General features: G+C 31.0%; 1 protein-coding gene across 2 annotated transcripts; it reads right to left on the reverse strand.

The window, feature by feature from the left end:
• Nucleotides 1–1,830: 1,830 nt before the first annotated feature.
• LOC109341028 (ABC transporter G family member 21-like) lies at nucleotides 1,831–7,074 on the reverse strand. 2 transcript variants are annotated; one of them, XM_019578817.1, is made up of 6 exons: nucleotides 6,957–7,074; nucleotides 6,673–6,883; nucleotides 5,259–6,066; nucleotides 3,242–3,415; nucleotides 2,944–3,122; nucleotides 1,831–2,671 (listed from the first exon to the last, which is right to left on the reverse strand). In XM_019578817.1, exons 2-6 carry the CDS (start codon nucleotides 6,841–6,843, stop codon nucleotides 2,021–2,023), a joined length of 1,983 nt encoding a protein of 660 aa, XP_019434362.1. In that variant the 5' UTR covers nucleotides 6,844–6,883; nucleotides 6,957–7,074; the 3' UTR covers nucleotides 1,831–2,020. The 2 variants fall into 2 exon arrangements, with proteins under 2 accessions (XP_019434362.1, XP_019434360.1); XM_019578815.1 differs by lacking the exon at nucleotides 6,957–7,074 and having other exon boundaries at nucleotides 6,673–6,947.
• Nucleotides 7,075–18,633: the final 11,559 nt, after the last annotated feature.

Genomic DNA, 18,633 nt, shown 5'->3' on the forward strand with positions numbered 1-18,633 from the left:
AATTAAATTGAGGTTGAAATCCTCTAGATACATATAGTAGTGGAGGTTTAAAGCCTCAGTGGTAAACATTATAAAGACCTCCTCAAATAGTGGAGGTTAAAAACCTCCACAAATAAACCGCTAAAAATGTGTAGATACCAGAGGTTTTATAAAACCTCTGCTAAACGCTTCTAGAAGTCATAATTGTGGAGGTTTTTGAAACCTCCGCTGGAGGTTAAAAACCTCCGCTAATCGCATAAAAACCTCCACTAAATACCAAATCTATTGTAGTGATAATGAGGTTAGTTGATTATTTTTTACTCAAATTTACATAAATGTCATTTAGTTAATTTAACAAATTATATTACATCAATTTATACCATTCAGATAAAAAGTTGAAAATGTAGGATTATGGTATTTAAAGCATGCTAAATTTGAATCTAAAGAGAATCATTAAATATATGGTTGTTGTAATTAGGATAAATATGAAATAAGAAGGTTGTAATTATGATGGAAATTAGGATTGCAAATGACAACTAACAAACAATCTTCTAAACATTGCTAAAATTAGAAAAGAATGTTCAACACATTGAAGATATTTATTTCAATGAGCTAAATCCTTTATTATAGGTTAGATGTGAATTTTTAAACTTAATGTATCTAATGTGATTATCTGATTTAATTGCAATATTATTCTATTATTTTTCATATCTAGTTTCTTATCTAATGTGTGTTTAGGTATCCAAATTATGATTTAAAGTTTGAATATATAATGAGAATTTCATATCTGTAGACCTAAAAAAGTCATTCAATAATATATTGGAATGTGATTAATTGAACTAGTTATTAAATACTCAATTGTATTATGATTCATTAGTTGGTCAGGGGTTGAAAATTGTTATTTCAATTGTTAATTTATTTATTGAGGAATTGATAATAAATAAATAAGAACTAAGATTGGTTATCTTTGTAATGTCATTGATGAATTGTAAAGTCTAATATGAGGTTATTCTCATACGATTGGTCATATTCATCTAACTCTTTTATTTTTACATTAATATCATTACAGAGTCTTTTAAACAGTCCTATTTTATTACCCAATTTAATTAAGATTTGTCAACCAATTTAAATCTTACAAGTTTCTATGAACAAAATGTTTTTTATACTTGTTTTACGATAACTTGTTTGATTATTTCATCAACCAATTTTCTACCCTAATTTTAGAGTATAAAATAATTCTTATACTCTCATTTAGTAGAGTACATCGAGACAACCAAACCAACAAGCAAAGAAGAAGAAAATTATCTAGTTCTTGATCTCATCACTTATTGTGAAATTGAATTGCTATATCAGAAGAAGAATAGCTATACTGGTTCGGTATACTCGAAAGATACCTTTGATACAATATTGACAATCTAACAAAGATGAAATTTCAGGGAATTTCTACTTACCGATGATTTCATCTTTTATGGAATCGACCCCGCTAAAACAAAATGTATGGTGATATGATAGATAAACAAGACAATATAAATGTTTAAAGAGTAATGATTTATTCTACTACTAAATCCTTCTATAAATTCTCTTACTCACAAGATCAGAAAGTGACATATATCACTTGTAAACCAATTATAAATAAATAAAGTATCATTTGTCATTTTCTCGTGGGTAAGAGAATTTAGTAAAATAAGATATCATTTTCCATGGGTAAGGAATATGCATGTAGTGGATAGTGGTTATGTTAAGTTCCAATAATAAATGTATGAACATGACTATCCAAAACCACATTTTGATGTCAATAGAACAATGCCCTCTCAAAAACAAACATTAGATGAGGTCTAATGGTACATATGATAAAGAATTGGACAATATTTCTGCAAATTTTATTGCATCATTTAATGTCAATTAATCACAAGTGGCTATGATATTCTTCTCCTTACAATCTGAATAGAACTTCCACTTTAACTAAGGTGATCATGATTCAAACAACCAAAGTAGAAAATTAATAATATGGTCTCTAACCTAAGAATTATGAAGTCTTTAGTCAATGAAGTTTTCCCATCCTCAAGGCTAGATATGCTACAATTCTATACCCAACCAACATAACAATCAATGCTGCCACATCTCCACCCATATTATCAAGGTCCAAACACTTTATGGAAGGAAAATCTCTTACCCTACAATGCAACCCTGGTCCACACTCATAAAACTCATTCACTGAATACTGAACTCCTACCATCAACTTATAGCAGTAATGACTAAAAGAAATGTACTTCAACCATGCTATAAAAGATGGCATATGGTGAATGTAGTAACCACCAGCTAATAGAAACACCAGCATGGTCACTGAGGCTAGAGTTGTGGCCTGCTTTACATCCATAAGAATTGCGCCGAGTGCTAGGCCTATTCCTTGAGAGACTAGGACATTTAAAAGCATGATCAAGAGGGTTATCACAAATGTTACAAGTGATGGTTTTAGACCACCCATCCAGTATGTAATCGTTACAAAGATAGTTGGAAGAACAAGCTCCATTGGTAAGTCACCAACCGTTCGTGCAACATAGTAGGAGGAAAGATGGTACATTCCTGATGATTTTTCTTTTTTCAGCATTGGCCTCTCCAAAGGAAATACAAAGATGGCATTGAAAAGAGGGAAGAAACCCCAGAATATGGAGAAGAAGAATAAGAGTCCCACCTGTTAGAAGGATAATATTGTTGTAAGTAGTACTAATAATACTACAGAAGAAATCAATTACTTTCTATTATGTGTTTTAGTTGAGTAAATTACACAAGCAAATTGTCTACTACTTGATTTTTGAAGTACTCATATAATCTCCACCCTTTTCTAACTAGTCATTTATTTTTGAATTTTCACCCAAAAATAACATAATAAAGGTTAACAAAAAAAGGGTGGCTCAATGCACGAAACTACCACTTAGTAGGGTCTGAGAATAATATTATTAATACCTGATCTTGTATATGGGAGGGATCAGAATGCCACCAAAGAAGTCCTGAGAGAATGGACACAGACAAAACTTGAAAAATCTTTAAGCCAGAAAAAGATTCATGCCTCCTCTCTTGTAAACCCCTCTTAAGAAGCACCTTGAATTGTTCCCACCAGCTAGTGGCCCATTGGTTATTGGAACCTACCAAGAATTAACAATGATCATTTAGCCATTGTGTTATATACATAACATAATAACATAACTTTGTTTTTTACATATAAATGAAAAACAACAATATGATAGAAAATTATTTCACTTACTTCTTGGTGTTCCTCCTGATGTAAAGGCCACTGAATCATTGTTATTTCTCTGAATCTCTTCTTTGAGAAAAGGATATAAGTTTTTCTTATAGGATGAAATTAGGGATTGTTTGATTGAAGCTTGATCCTCATGGTGATCTATCTGATCATGATGTTTGGCATCAGCAACTATGCCTGCAGATTCACAGAACTAAAGAATTAGAAGGCTCAAGAAATTCATATATTCAATGCATGTCCACTAATTGTTTTAGGCTTATAACCAAATACAGAAGAAACGCAAGAACAATCATCAATTATGTTTGAAGATGCTTCCACCATCATAATTTGTGTGATTCAATATTTTGTGCCACTCTAGGGAGATGAGTTATATCTCTCTTTTGATTTTAAAATTAAAGTTGAATGAGTTTTTAGATTGTCATAACATGGCTAGTGACTATACTAATGTTTTAAATTGCTTTCTGCAACTGCAATTTGTGGCTTCATTGCAGTTTCGGAGTGTTCTAATGGATTGCATTTTTCAATAACTTTTTACAATCACAATAAACATAAGTTTAAAACACGGGATGATGGCTATATTTCTAAGGGAAATTCGTCTGCCAAAAAATGCTTTGCTTACATTAGAAATAAGAAAGAGGATCCCATGTAAAGGTATTAGAGAAAAAGTGATGACAATTTGACATTGAACACAAAGAAAACAATTAAAAAAATAACGTGCACTTGTGGTTGGAGAAAAAATAATTTATCTTCACTTAAATAAAAACATTCTAATAACATCTTGGTGCAAAACATTCTAATAAAAACTTATGATTGGAAATAACCCCATCTTTATCTTAATGTAAGGCAATATTTTTGGTGAACCAAAAGCAAAAAGCACAAAACAGGTGTAATTAATTCCAAACACATATATACCTATCTTCACAAAACCTTATCTGGTCATGAGAATTGGACCATTTCAATCACCTTTAACAATTATTACATAAAGTATCTCTTGTGTTGATTTATGCCTAAGCAAAAGGAAATCACATATTCACATGTTATGAAGCTGACCCAAGAAGGATTTTATTAGTGTCTTATCAATTTAGTGCTTCTAATGGTCCATTAGTTGTTTCCACCTTGAAATTAAGGTTATTATTGAAATTTTGAAAAGGAACCATCACCTAATAATTAATGACCACAAGTGTAAAACACTTTACTTGAATATCATACATGGGCATGTTTGTGATTTATTGGGCCAAAGTGTTTTTTGAGGTAGACATACACAAAACCACAAATTTCCCTTCAATCATGTTAAGAAAATAGTATCCATTGACATTTCTAAATGAAAAAGGCAAATTAGACAACACTTTTACTAGTATCTCTTAAACATGTGTGCTATTTTTTAAACATGAGAACTTCACAAATTTTATGGACATCATATGCAGTTATTACAAAACCTTAACTTCACAAATTTACATTTGTATTTCCTTGATTAATGAGAGAGTGTGGCATGATAAATAACACAATTGCAGGACAATTTGTATTATCCAAAAGTATATGATGTCCAAAACAATGATGTTCACAAATCATTATTGCTTTTAGATAAGTTAATGTAAAAAATCAAAATACAGGTATAAAAAGAAGAAGATCCACTAAACTATTAAAAAAATTAATTTGTAAAGTGATGTATGTTTAAATGTATGTATAGTATTTCTTTTTGTAAAGTTCATTATTTTAAGTTGTGCACCATATCAAATGATATGTCCACAATATTATGATCGGAGTGACTATTATAACTACATTATACTATAATTACAGTGTGATACCAAATCAAAATGATACGGTCGTTTTGGTCATAGCATAACCATATCATATCACATTTAGGTCATACCAGACTATATAGGATTGCATCAAATTTAACAATATTTTTTAATCACAAAATAATCATACCATAGTGATTATAATAATTGCAACCATAATTTAAAACACATTATAAAAAATAATAATGTTTCTATTACTAGCTAAATTATAAATCACTCACCATTAGCAAGATCAAGCAAAAAATCTGCAGGGTTCATGAAGTTGAAAGCTGGCACATACCCAATGGATTTAAGATACTCCATGACCTGACAACCCTGTCCACTATATATTGGGTACCCATCAGACAAAACCACCACTTTATCAAACATTCTATACAACCGGCTTGAAGGCTGGTGAATGGTGGTCACCACCGTCCGGCTGCCACGTGCAAGTTCCCGGAGAACCGAAACAATTCGCTGCGCCGTCGTGGAGTCCAAGCCGGACGTTGGTTCATCCAGGAACAACAAACTAGGGTTCACCAACATCTCCAACCCTATACTAACCCGCTTCCTCTCCCCGCCTGATATTCCTCGAAACAAAGCCATGCCGCCGCCAACGGGGCTGTTACGGCAGCGCGTGAGGCCAAGCTCCGTGATCACCATGTCCACATGTTGCATCTTCTCTTCTCTAGTTAGAGTCTTTGGTAGCCTCAACAAAGCAGCATAGATGAGGGTTTCAAGGACTGTGAGGTGAGGGTATAGAACATCTTCTTGTGACACAAACCCTATCTTGCGCTTCAAGGAATTGGAGTTAGGGTTTCCATTGTATTTGATTGTGCCCGTGACTTTTCCGGTGAGGCGGCCGGCTAGGGCGGTGAGTAGGGTGGTCTTGCCGCTACCTGAGGGACCCAACATTGCCGTTAACTCACCGGGACAGGCTATGCCGGTTACACCAGATAGTACTTTCTTTGTTGGCTTTGGATCTTGCCATGATATACAACCTTTGTTCTTCTGGCTTTGTAAGGTTATGCTGTAAGAAACGTCCTCAAACTATACACAAGAATTAAAATAAGAATAGGATCACAGTGAGAAAATGTTTAAATAACTCAGAATGATGATTCTAGTTATTAAGACTAAGATAGCAACTTATTTCTTGGAATCATTGTTCACTTGTAATTTTATTGTCCAAGGATAAGAACACATAAAAATAATTAATTTTATTGGAAATAATGCCTTGAAATAGTTTCCTACATAAATTACCTTTTTTTCTTTTATTATCTTTATCGGCTAATTCTAAGAAAATTCATTAATAAAGAAACCTGATCTTCTCTGGTACTAAAATGTTAGGGGAAGGATAAATTTTAATTTATTTCATTTAAAAGTAATAAAAAATCTAGATTCTTTAAAAAAATTAGTGTCATGTGTTAGAATATGGGTTAGCACCGGAGTGAGAGGATATAAGCAAAAGGCTCTTTGGGCAGCATGATCACAGTCATGAGGATCCAAGTCTTTTAATAAAGTAGACTAAAAAGAGTTTTGTAAACTCAAAATAGCTTATATGATATAACTAAATTTAAAGATTAAACTACACATCAAAAAATGATTAAATTGCTAATTTAGGCTTAGTTATTAGAAAGAGAGAAGGTTGATGAGTACTTTAAGGGTAACAGGACGCAAAGACTGGTGAAGAATGGAAAATCTTGCTGGTGTTGCTGTTGGTTGATGGTGATGCTGTTGTTCAGGAATGACATTGATATCCAAACTGGGTTTAACTTTGCTAGTGTTAGAACCATGTGCTTCATTGTGAACCAACTCAGGTCGGTTCATGATGGCTTGATTGTTTGGTGCAATAGTGGTTTCTTGCTCAGGGGGCATCATATCTCAAATATGGATGTCTAGAAATATATTTTGATTGATGATTCAGGTTGAGGTTTTGTTCACCAATTAATAGTAATGAAGAAAAGAGTTATGATATATGAAGATATGGATACTAAGAAGATGGAGAAAGAGAGTCACATGAGAGAAGAGGTATAAGGTGAGGAAGGTGTGATTGAATGATAACAATATATAGTTTTTATAGGGAGAGAAAGAAAGCAACATTTTCTATCTCTACTATGTGCTATTTTGCTGTTTTTTAGGTAAGGATCTCATGCATTAATTTTTTTTGAGATGTGTGAGTATCTCTTCTGATAAGTATCGTTCATAAAAATCAAATTTTTAATTTTTTGATCATTATAGGAATCTAACAAATTTTACATTAATGGACCAATGTTGGTCTATTATGCTGTTTTGAGTGATCTTAATTATTCTTGGCTATACTCAAATAATTGAGTTGATGAGAATAATTCAGGAGAAAGGGGTTTTGGGTTGTTATGTTTTTTTTCCTTTTTGAGGGGAAATGTAAGAATAATTACATTTAACACTTACTTGTTATCTTTTTCACATCTATATATGATATATTTATTACTATATATTGAGTCCATCCAAACTCACAAAAATGTCTGAAGTATATATATAGTATGAAAAGCAGATTATATTTCAGAAAATGTTTTCTTCAATACTATTCTTTTGAAAATCTTTTGAGATAATCTTTGTATTTCTTTATAAATGTTGTCCTATGTTTTTTTAACCCAAACCAAGAAAATCATTGAATTGTTTTTATTTAAAACAAAGTTGTTTTTGTGGTTCTTGTTAGCCAATTCTCAGTTTCTCACACAATTTTACTTTGGAATCATTTGTCAAATAATTAATATTATGTGCGATCAAAAAAATAATTAGTATTATCTTTAAATAATTAAATATCATATTTTTTCTGAAAAAACGTTACATATAAAATAAGACAGGGAATAGTTAACAAAATAAAGTTTGTATTAAATATTCTTTTATTTTGAAGAGGTTAAATATGTTATATTTTTCTGAACATATATATCAATAAGATATTAGTCTAGTTATATAAGGTTTTATTAAATCCTCTAATAAATGACAAGGTTAATAGTTTAATTTTTAAAAATCATATTTATTAGAAGTACAATCATATATCTAAAAAAATTAATTTTTTATAATTAAAGTGAGGAGATACAGTACTAAAATAAAAAAAATAGTGAATATATATATAGCAAAAGTCATTATGCATGGATATAATGGTATTGCATTCTTTCCAGGGAGGGCATTGAACACAGCCACGTGTAAGGAGGGCACTTGTTTGATTCCTTATCTCTTTTTTGTGAAAAAATATTGGAGATTTAAATATAAGTGTTGTCCAATTAAGTTACATTAATTATACTCAATTTCATTAATTTATTTTTAAAATTTTAACAAAATGAATAAAACTTAAAGGTTATTTAACAATTTTTTTTTCTCATCATTTATTTTACTCACTCATTTAGTCCATTAAATTTAAGAAAATGAATACCTCAAATTTAGTATAATTAATATGGTAAACAAATCTCTTCTCTTTAAATAAATATAACTTATAAATATTTGTCTGTGCTCATATCTCCATTACTCCCATTTCATTTTAAATCTGGGGAAATGTGCACGGATGGTAATAATCAAAAGATGTGGGGGTCCCAATATTAGATTTCATGATATCCACTTGTCCTCAAAGTATACGAAGTTACGAATGCACATGATTTTTCTTGCTGTCTATTATACTCTACTTTTTGACGATGGCAGAACCTTTAAATTTGAAGGAGCGTGTACTTGATAGGAAATTAATATTCATCAATAGTGTCATATTTTTTATATTGTCAAATTATTCGTGATGTTAATAGTTATCAACTCATAAACTTTAAGCTATAAATATTAAACTCATGTAACTTATCGTATGTCATGACTAAAGTATAGGTTTAAGAGTGTGTTATTTAAGCTTCAAATTGCTTATTCACTTTTTTAACAACCAAACATACTTTTACTTTTCTATTTGACAGGTCAATGAAAAATATCATTTGGCAGAGGCTGCTTGATTTCACTTTATTATTATTTTAAATACATTGCATCATAACTTGTTTTTTTACAACTAGACCCATGCTATTTAATCATTTTATGTATCTACATAAATAAATAAATAAATAAATAAGTCACTCAAATATCTAAATAAATAAATAAGTTACTCAAATGAGAAAGATCCTTATTATAAGAGATGATAATAATAAATATGAATTGATGGATTTTATTTCAGTGATCAAAATTTAAATATTACACATAATTTTCTAAATTAAAAATGAGTACAAGGGGTTCTCATACCCATTACAAAGCTAATATACTTATATAATAGAAGATGAAATACAAGTCGTTGGACTTATACACCAACTAGAAAAGGAAACAATCCTACCAACAATAACAGTAAACCAATGTCAAGTCCTTATCTTAATCAAATCTAACAATAATAGTATATTACAAGATTTGCCATTAAATATTACCAAATTATATAGAAACTATATAGACCATACAATTCTTACCCTAATTATAAGTCCTATCAGTTGAGCGCCCTTCCCCTTAAATACCATACCAATTGGGAGTAAAAACCATATAAGGATTCAACCTCAATAGGATTAGCCTCTAACCATAGGTAAATCCTTGTCCAAAGTCTACTAGTGACAGAACAAGAAATAAATAAATGTAAAGAGTGATACTTCCTCCATAAGACAATAAGACAAAGTGCACAATTGCTATTCAATGACATCCCCTAGTCATAGGATTATCTTTTATTGGTAATGTATCCCATATTAATTTTGAGAAAAGCCACCTATAAGATGGGTTAACTGAAAAGTTGGCACCACAAGGACTCCACCTCCAAGAGTCATGCACTGTTACGATCAAGATGAACATCATGCAAAATCTCTTGTAGCTCAAGAAGGGCAAGCTCGTCCCAGGTGTGAAGGTTATGATGCCAATTCGAAGTTCTAACATCATTCACCTAAGTACCAGCTTATTGAAGAGTCATTCCTTTATTAAGAGAGTATATAGAGGGATAGATAAGTTGACCTAAAATTGTTTGGTCCAAACAAAACTTCCTCCCAAAATTGTGTTTCATCACCATTCCTTGTATTTTTTTATACCTATTAATATTGTTTGACTACTGTAATATTTTCTACATTTAAGTACATCTTTAATAGAATTGTCAGACCAATTTTTTTTTTAATCCTATATATAATATATAAATATATGTGAAAGAGATTGTTTTTCACCTTTGTTTTATAGGCGAGTGTTAACAAAATTGTTTTCTCCATTAGAAACAATGGTATTGCTGGTTTTATTACTCTGTGTTCAGAGACATACATAAAATAAAAACAGGTTAAATCCTAGAGAATTGTTGCACAGCATATAATAAACTTTTAAGGACAACGTCCTTTCATATGTCTCCGATTATTTTGTATTCTTCTTCATAAGATAGATTCTCCCAATATTCTCCAATAATCTTCGCTTCATTATTAAGTGAAACTTAAAATATCAACTAAATATAAGTAGTCAAAAAACGAAATACAAAAAGTCGTTATTAAACTAAATCAGTGGCCATCATCTACTTAGTACAATAAAAGAGCATGTATTATATTTGAGTCACACAAAAGAGATATACTTTCCTACATAAAAGAGAAAATTAATTTTTGTGAGCAAGTTATGCTTTATAATTTATACGTAGATGAATGCATGTGTTCTTAATAATTTTATACTTGAAGGCTTGAAGCCCTTTATTTTTATAGTACTTTTACCCAAACATTAACCGATGAAACTTGAAACAATCTTATTTCTGTACTTTTAGTTCTCTACTTTTTTCTTTCATTGTTCATCCATCAACTAAATATGCTTCCACTGAATAAAATATCTTATATTACACTGTTTGAAAAGAAAATACAAAGAATAGAATATAAAACCCTAGTTTTATAAGATCTCGTGTAGGACAGCAAATCAAATAAAAATTCTTTGATTTAGGTAAGAGAATCGCCCAAACAAATAGTAAAACTCTTAATAAACTCTTGATTATTAATTGATTGTTTGGCTTGACCACTCTTTATAAGGTATCTACTTTTGCCAGGGTGTCATCATGTGAAAAAAAGTTGAAGAAAGCATGGTTCTCCCAATGACTTTCTATGTGTCAAGTAGAGATTCATCCATAGAAGTAATGGTTGAGATTGGTATAAAAGGTTACTATTGCAGTATGGAGTCATAATCACTCAAAGGGCTTTAATTTAGTAAACTTTTTTCTTCATTAATTAGGTGTATTTTTCTACCAGAAGATGAGTTGGTTTCTGAGACTCATATCATGAATTTAATTCTCATTAACTGAAATATTGTTCTTAAATTTTTTTTTTATAAACAAATGTTAGTATTTTTATTGATACCAGGAAGAGTATACCTCACCATTTTTTATAAGGAGGTAATCTCTTTTCAAATATGTGGCTCCTCTCCGAACAAATATACTCTTAATAATCGAACTCTTGACATTTTAATATTTTTCTTCTCCCCAATCATAGTCATGGAAAAAAGACAAATTATCTTGCTTCTCTCTCCTACCTTTTCTTTCTTTGCTAAAGTCTACTAAATCAAAATGATGTATTAGGAATATTAGAATCGCACGTATGCATGTTTGTGGGTTCACTCTTGAGCAATTTTTTCAAATATTAAAATAGTCACTTCCATATTTGTATTTGTACATTGCTTCTATCTTTATTATCTAAATATTTATATACGTCTATTGCTTTTTTATTCATTGCTTAAAATTATTGGGTCATCACTACCAAATAGTTATCATCCCTCTTTCCCTGTGCATGTATTTATCTATGAAAAGTTGAAAACGCATTACGTCAAAATGTATTGAAAATACTTTGGATTCTCTAATTACAGTACTTTTTCTCTTTAAAACATTTCATGCATTATAGAAACGTATATCCATTTGGCTTATTCGTCCTTTTATTGTTGGGTATACTTTGTTGTGCTATTCCATTGTATCATAATTAGGCACAACTGGCTATGTGTGCCAAGTGTTCGAGCATGGATCAATTGCCGTAATCTTTTCACAATTTCCACCAACAAAATTGAAAAATGATACTAACTTTGAAACTTGGTTCAAAATTCTTTTTCAAACGGCTTGTTTAACAATTTGATTCAAAGGAATAGCACAACGTATAAAGTGTACCCCACACTATAGAAATAACCAAAGTGTATCATAATAACAAAAGGATATGAAATGGAGGGAGTAATTAACTATGAGGGTATTAACAATGTGTATGATAATTAACAAAATATATGAAATAGAGGGAGTAATTATGAGGATTTTGTTGGGCAATCGTTAAAGATTACTTCATCGGTTCATTTTTTTTTGGGTATTATTAAGGGTATCCCATCATTTTTTTTAGGTAAGGAACTAATCATTTTGGTGTTTATGATTACCCCTCTTAACAAATATCACTCACAAGAATCAAACCATTAATATTAGAGATCCAATAAGACTTTATACCATTAGAACAATATCGTGTTGGTACTTCATCAGTTCATATTTTATGTTTATATGATGTTTATGGTTTTACTATAAAAAACTTATTCTATTATACCCTTATTTCTTAACATTTGTTTTTTCTCTCCACCATAAAGTATACCATTATTATAAGAGTGTAGTTGCTAAAAGAATAATAGTATTATTTTAAATTTTGAAAATGATGGATAAACCAAACTTTTCTGAAAAGTCAACACTTGAAAATGAAGGAATGAACTATTTAATAACCATACTTTTACCAATTAAAATTATGTCATTGTTTACAATGCTAGCTTTTAGAATTTTTAAGTAGCTTGTAATTTTTTCATTCAGTTAATAGACTATTAGAGTCATTTGATAAATAAAAACCGGATAATATTTGTAACTTTTAAAAATAAAGTTTGTAGTATTTAAAATCTAGTTTTCAGAAAATATAGTTTATCTAAAACCATAAAAACTCTCAATAATTAGTTGGTTTATCATATTACATTAATTCAACTCTTGATAGCATTCACTTTCAAATTTATCATGCTTTTTCAATATTCTTAAAATTAAATATCTAAAGATTCACTATTAAGGTTAAATTTTCTAAGATTGCAAACTTTGATTATATACACTGAATAGCAAATTAAGTATTTCTTACATCTAAATTATATTTATTATACACGAATACTTAATCTAAAAGGATAATATCTCATTTTCTTTAAATCCTGACATTAGTCTTTCACAATTTGAGATGACAATATAACATGAATTCAAGGTTGCTCACTTAAACACAATGAGTTTGATGGGGAATTGGAGCTTGTTTTTTTTCAATCTCGTTTGGGTTTGGGTTTAGTGATACACACCCAAGTGCCACCCTCAACCTCATTTATATAAATTAGTAAACTTATAATGTTACAGTACTAGTCGACCCACATTCTTATTTTATAATATTAAATATTTAATTTTATATATTTTATTTTAGAGAATTATATCATATATTTTTTTTGTATTCAACATACATGATATAATAGAGAAATATGAAAATAAATTATTATATTATTGAAACTTACATTAAAAATTAGTAATTACATTCGTGGTTTGTATTTTTTGTATATAGAATTTCATCTAACTTCTATTGATATTCCTTTTATTGTGGGAAAACATTATAATAATAGTCGAATAAAAAAACAAGATAGTTATAAGATATTTTAACTTTATATACAGTATAAATAATAAGATTTTTACCAAATTATATATGTGTTCAAGTTATGGGCTGAAGTTATTTTAGAGAACCCCGATAAGATCAGAGATGAGACTAACTCATTTTTTAATCCTAAAAAAGAAATCAAATTTAGCGTTTCGAGCTAGGGATAGTTAATGTAAGCACGAGGTTGCAACTAAGAGGGGGTGAATTAGTTGACTTAAAAATTATGACCACTTTTTCTAAAAAATCAAGAGTTAACGTGCAGCGGAAAATATATGCAGAAAAATAATCAAGATAAAATGAAAGAGATAAGGGAGAAGAGAATACACAATGATTTTTATACTGGTTCACCTTCTAGTCCACCGAAGGCTACATCNCACCTTTCCAAGTGATTCTAATCCCCTTTCTTTTCACACCTCCTGAAAGAAAGTATTCAGCAACAATATTGAAGAATGTACAACAATGGCAGATTGCCTTTACAAGTATGGCAGTAGTATAACTTGCAATCCAATCAACTCTTTAAGTATACTAGATAATAATTCTCTTTTAGAAAACTCTGAAACACTTCTAAGCAACTTCAGAAAAATAACTTTTGAAAATTTGAGTGCTAGTTGCAAAAAGTGTAGAGAAATAATTCAGAATAAGTTTAAGAGTTTTTGGAAATTTTATAAGAGTTGTGTATTGTTGTAACTTTGAAAGTTAAGGACTAGTTGCAAAAACTGTAGAGAAATAACTTTAGAATAAATTTAAGAGGTTTTGGACATTGTATAAGAGTTGTAAGAGATTTCGTTTGGAGGGAAAACATTTCATTTTGAAATAGGAAATCTCATGTAACAGCGCTCGGTAATCGATTACTGATAGTGGGTAATCGATTACCCAAACTCTCTGTCCACCGTTCTTTTAAAAACGAATTAGAGTAATCGATTACACCATTTGGGTAATCGGTTACTCAACCTTTTCAAAACTAGTAATTTGTTACTCAAAGGTAGTAATGGATTACTCTAAACAGTTTTAAGTTGGATGACTTTTTTCTCACACACGTAACTTGTTACTTAGATGAAGTAACCCGTTACACACTATTTTTGAAAATTATTTTAAGTATTTTAAAATGCTTCAACTTTCTTTAAAAATAGTTTGAGCATTACTACTTTGTATATTTAAGAGTTTTAGGATAGAAGTACCTATAGAGACTTAATCTAATTTTCCTGAAGCTTTAATCTTCTTTGTCTTCATAAGTATTCTTCCTTTTCTTCTTTTTGGTGATGTTGGTGTCTTCATCAAAACCTTGCCAAGGTCAGGAGCAAAAATCTTATTCACAACCTCCCCCTTTTTGATGATGACAAACCAAGGTCTTCTTGACAGTGTAATTTTCTTGAGAGCAACATACTTTGAGATATGTTAAAATTTTGACTTGAGTATGTTTACCCTATCTTGTATGCTCCCCCTATCTTTTGGAGTAATTGTGCCTGAAATATAATTTTACAGAAAATACACTCCAACTTTTCTCCCCCTTTTGACTTCATCAAAAAGTAGAAAAGCAAAGAGATTTCAGTACAATATATATAGCATACATACACTTTATATAATCAAGATATATCAATATGATAGCATATACTCATGTATGGATTAAGATATAGATAAGCAAGTATTGTAATACATACATAAGATGTTTCAAACAAATATCCAGGAAGGAACAATAAAGCACAAAACATCATAAAGTAATTTGTCCAGGAATAGGCAACAATAGTTTAAAAACGATAAATAAGCAGAAAATTTTGTCCGAGATTTGAAAATAATACAACCAGAAAATCCTAACAACAGATATTCTAAGACTCAGGATCTGAATTGTCTTCATCGATATCCATGTTATCCATCCTAGAGGAGAGGCAATAAAGTTCATATTGGATTTGTTGATTATAAGAGTCAAGAGCATCCATCCGGTTAGTGATGTAGCCTCAGAGAGAAACCAACTCATCCATAATCATTTGGTTCGTGGGCATGGAAGCAGATGAGGACGATTGAGCATGAAACTCAGACGGTTGTGGTTCAGAAGGGTTAGGACCTTCAGGTTCAGATGGTTCAGCAGCAGTAGTCGGCTTGTCGGTTCTATGTATGTAGATGCGGGTTGGAGGGTCTTGGGTGAAACCCATTTTGTGGATCACATCCACATCAATTTGGCTTTCTCGAAGATTCAGAGGTATCTTTGTTTCACCATTTGTAGAAATACCGAAATGCTGAAGAATATTGGTTATGAAGATTACATATGGCAAAGGACTTTGAGTACCTCTAACAGTCCATATTTGTCTCATTATCATTAGAGCCCAATTGATCTTGATGTTAAACTTTAAAGCATACATCAATTGGAGTTCTATGTCACTTATTTGAGAATGATTTGTTTTTGGTAGGATGACATAGCTCAAAAATAATGAAGCAAACGATCCTCTAGCTTGCGATATTCAGCAGATAGGATGTCTCGGTTTTTGACAATCTCTCCAAAGCCCTATTGCTTACGCATTTCTATTTCCCTTTTTGAAAGTCTACATAACGAATGATAAAAATTCTTTCGATCATAATTATCCCATTCACATACAAGGCTGAAACCCGTTATGTTACCTTGAGAGGGTATGTTACATAACAATGAACTGAAAGTTTTAAGATCCAAAACAATGTCTTTTCCTTTGACATAGGAAGTAAGACGATTTTTACGAAAGTTCAAGTTACAGTAAAATACTCGCACAAGTTCTGGATAAATGTCATTTGTTTCATAACAAAAATTAAAAAGGTTTTGTTGACGTAAAAGATAAGGGAAAAGAAAATCTTCAAACTCAAAATTGTCAACATTACCGAATTTTGGAGTAAAAATGGTGCGACCATGGAAGTGCTCCTCAAATATCTTGCATTGCTCATTATTAGCAAGAAGTCTTGTCAAATCCAAAGGGTTACACTCCAAAGATGTTGTTCCTTGACTCCTTTGAGAGGTATTGGAGCGTTGTTTCTTTGATCTAGAAGAGGAAGCCATGGATTTGGGATTTTGAAATTTTAGGTTTTTGGGTTTTTGAAGATTTTGGGGTTTTTTGATTCAAGCCACTAATCACAAAAATTATTCGTCAGAAGTGTTTGGAATAAAAAATGTGAAAGGAATGGACACAAAAATCTCTTGAAACGGATCAAAAACAAGGTTTTTAGAGGTTGAGAGGTTTTGAGAAGGAGAGAGCACGAGTTGAGTGAGGAAGATGAGTTTGAAAAAGTTTAAAAAATGCAGAAAATACATATATAACAGCACAAAGTAATCGGTTACTCAAAAATAAATTTTTAAAATTTTCAAACAACAACTTGGAGTAATTGATTACTCTCTTTGGGTAATCGGTTACTGAAACACGTTGTTCAACCCTGTAATCGGTTACTTTCCAGTGTAATCGATTACTGACCCTATAAAAGCTTATTTTTAGGCAAAATTAAGTTATAAAAATGATTTTTAACCCCCAAAATGTAAGTTTTTGAACACAAATAAATATATTTAAGACCAAGTAGGCATGAGATAATCATAATGAAGCAAACATATAGTCATATAAGCATGTTAAGACAGGTAAGCTTCATCAAGAATGCCTAATTCAAGTCTAATTTTGTAAAAAGGTTCTTTTGCCAAGGGTTTAGTGAAAATGTCTGCAAGTTGGTTATGAGTATCAACAAATTCTACAAATACATCTTTCTTTTGAACATGGTTACATCTTTCTTTTGAACATGGTCCCTTAGAAAGTGATGCATTATATCTATGTGTTTGGTTCTAGAATGAACAATAGGATTCTTTGTAAGGTTTATAGCACTAGTATTATCACATTTCAGCGGAGTGCAGCCTAAGTCTAAGCCATAATCTCGTAATTTTTGTTTAAGCCACAACACTTGGGCACAACAACTACCTGCTGCTATATATACAGCCTCACCAGTGCTTAGCGCAACACATGCTTGTTTCTTGCAAGACCAAGAGATTAAAGCTTTGCCTAAAATGTGACAAGTACCACTAGTACTTTTCCTTTCAGAGTTACATCCGGAAAAATCTAAATCGGAATATCCAAACTATGTAGTGCTTGTCAAATGGGTAAACAAACAAAAACTTCTTTCAAACCAAAGCATATGGTTTCTTCCAATAGACCATTACAATTACTTCATATGGATTTATTTAGTCCCTCAAGGACAAAAAGTTTTGGTGGAAATTATTATGCTCTTGTTATAGTGGACGATTTTTCTAGATATTCTTGGACTCTATTCTTAGTACATAAGAATGAGGCATTCAAAGCCTTTAGCATATATGCTAATGGTAAGGATAACTTGGGCAAGTTTGATGCAAAAGCTGATGAAGGAATTTTCCTTGGCAATTCTCTTACGAGTAAAGCTTATAGAGTCTTTAATAAAAGAACTCTAGCCATGGAAGAATCTATTCATGTAACTTTTGATGAAACCAATCATGTATTAAAAGATGTGATATCCTGTGATGAAGATGACTTGCCAAGTTCTCCTGCTAAAGAAAATTCTATTGTTGATATTACAACTAAACCTGAAGAATTGAGAATAGATGATAATCTATCTTCTCAAGAAGAGCATATTCACTCAAATCTACCAAAAGAATGGAGAACTCACCGAAATCATCCTATTGGCAACATCATCAGTTATATAAGTAAAGGTATAACTACTCGTAGAATGCTTGATGCTTGTCTAAACATGACCTTTGTCTCTCAAATAGAACCCTCCAAGATTGATGATGCAATCGAGGATCAACACTGGATTCTTTCTATGCAAGGAGAATTAAACCAGTTTGAGAGGAATGAAGTTTGGGAACTTGTTCCTAGACCGAAAAATAGGCATGTCATTGGAACTCGTTGGGTCTTTAGAAATAAATCTAATGAAAATGATGTTATTGTTAGAAATACAGCTAGACTAGTAGCCCAAGGATACAATCAGG

Source organism: Lupinus angustifolius, unplaced genomic scaffold (assembly GCF_001865875.1).
Source record: "Lupinus angustifolius cultivar Tanjil unplaced genomic scaffold, LupAngTanjil_v1.0 Scaffold_332, whole genome shotgun sequence".
In the NCBI taxonomy this organism is placed as follows: Eukaryota; Viridiplantae; Streptophyta; class Magnoliopsida; order Fabales; family Fabaceae; genus Lupinus; species Lupinus angustifolius.

What these genes read in the sequence shown, in the direction of transcription:
- LOC109341028 (XM_019578815.1), bottom strand. Translation starts at nt 6,894, where the DNA reads ATGATGCCCCCTGAGCAAGAAACCACTATTGCACCAAACAATCAAGCC. An exon ending in TTTGCTTGATCTTGCTAATG is followed by an intron (nt 3,416 to 5,258) that starts GTGAGTGATTTA and finishes GTGAATCTGCAG; the next exon opens with GCATAGTTGCTGATGCCAAA. An exon ending in CCTCCCATATACAAGATCAG is followed by an intron (nt 2,672 to 2,943) that starts GTATTAATAATA and finishes TCCTTCTAACAG; the next exon opens with GTGGGACTCTTATTCTTCTT.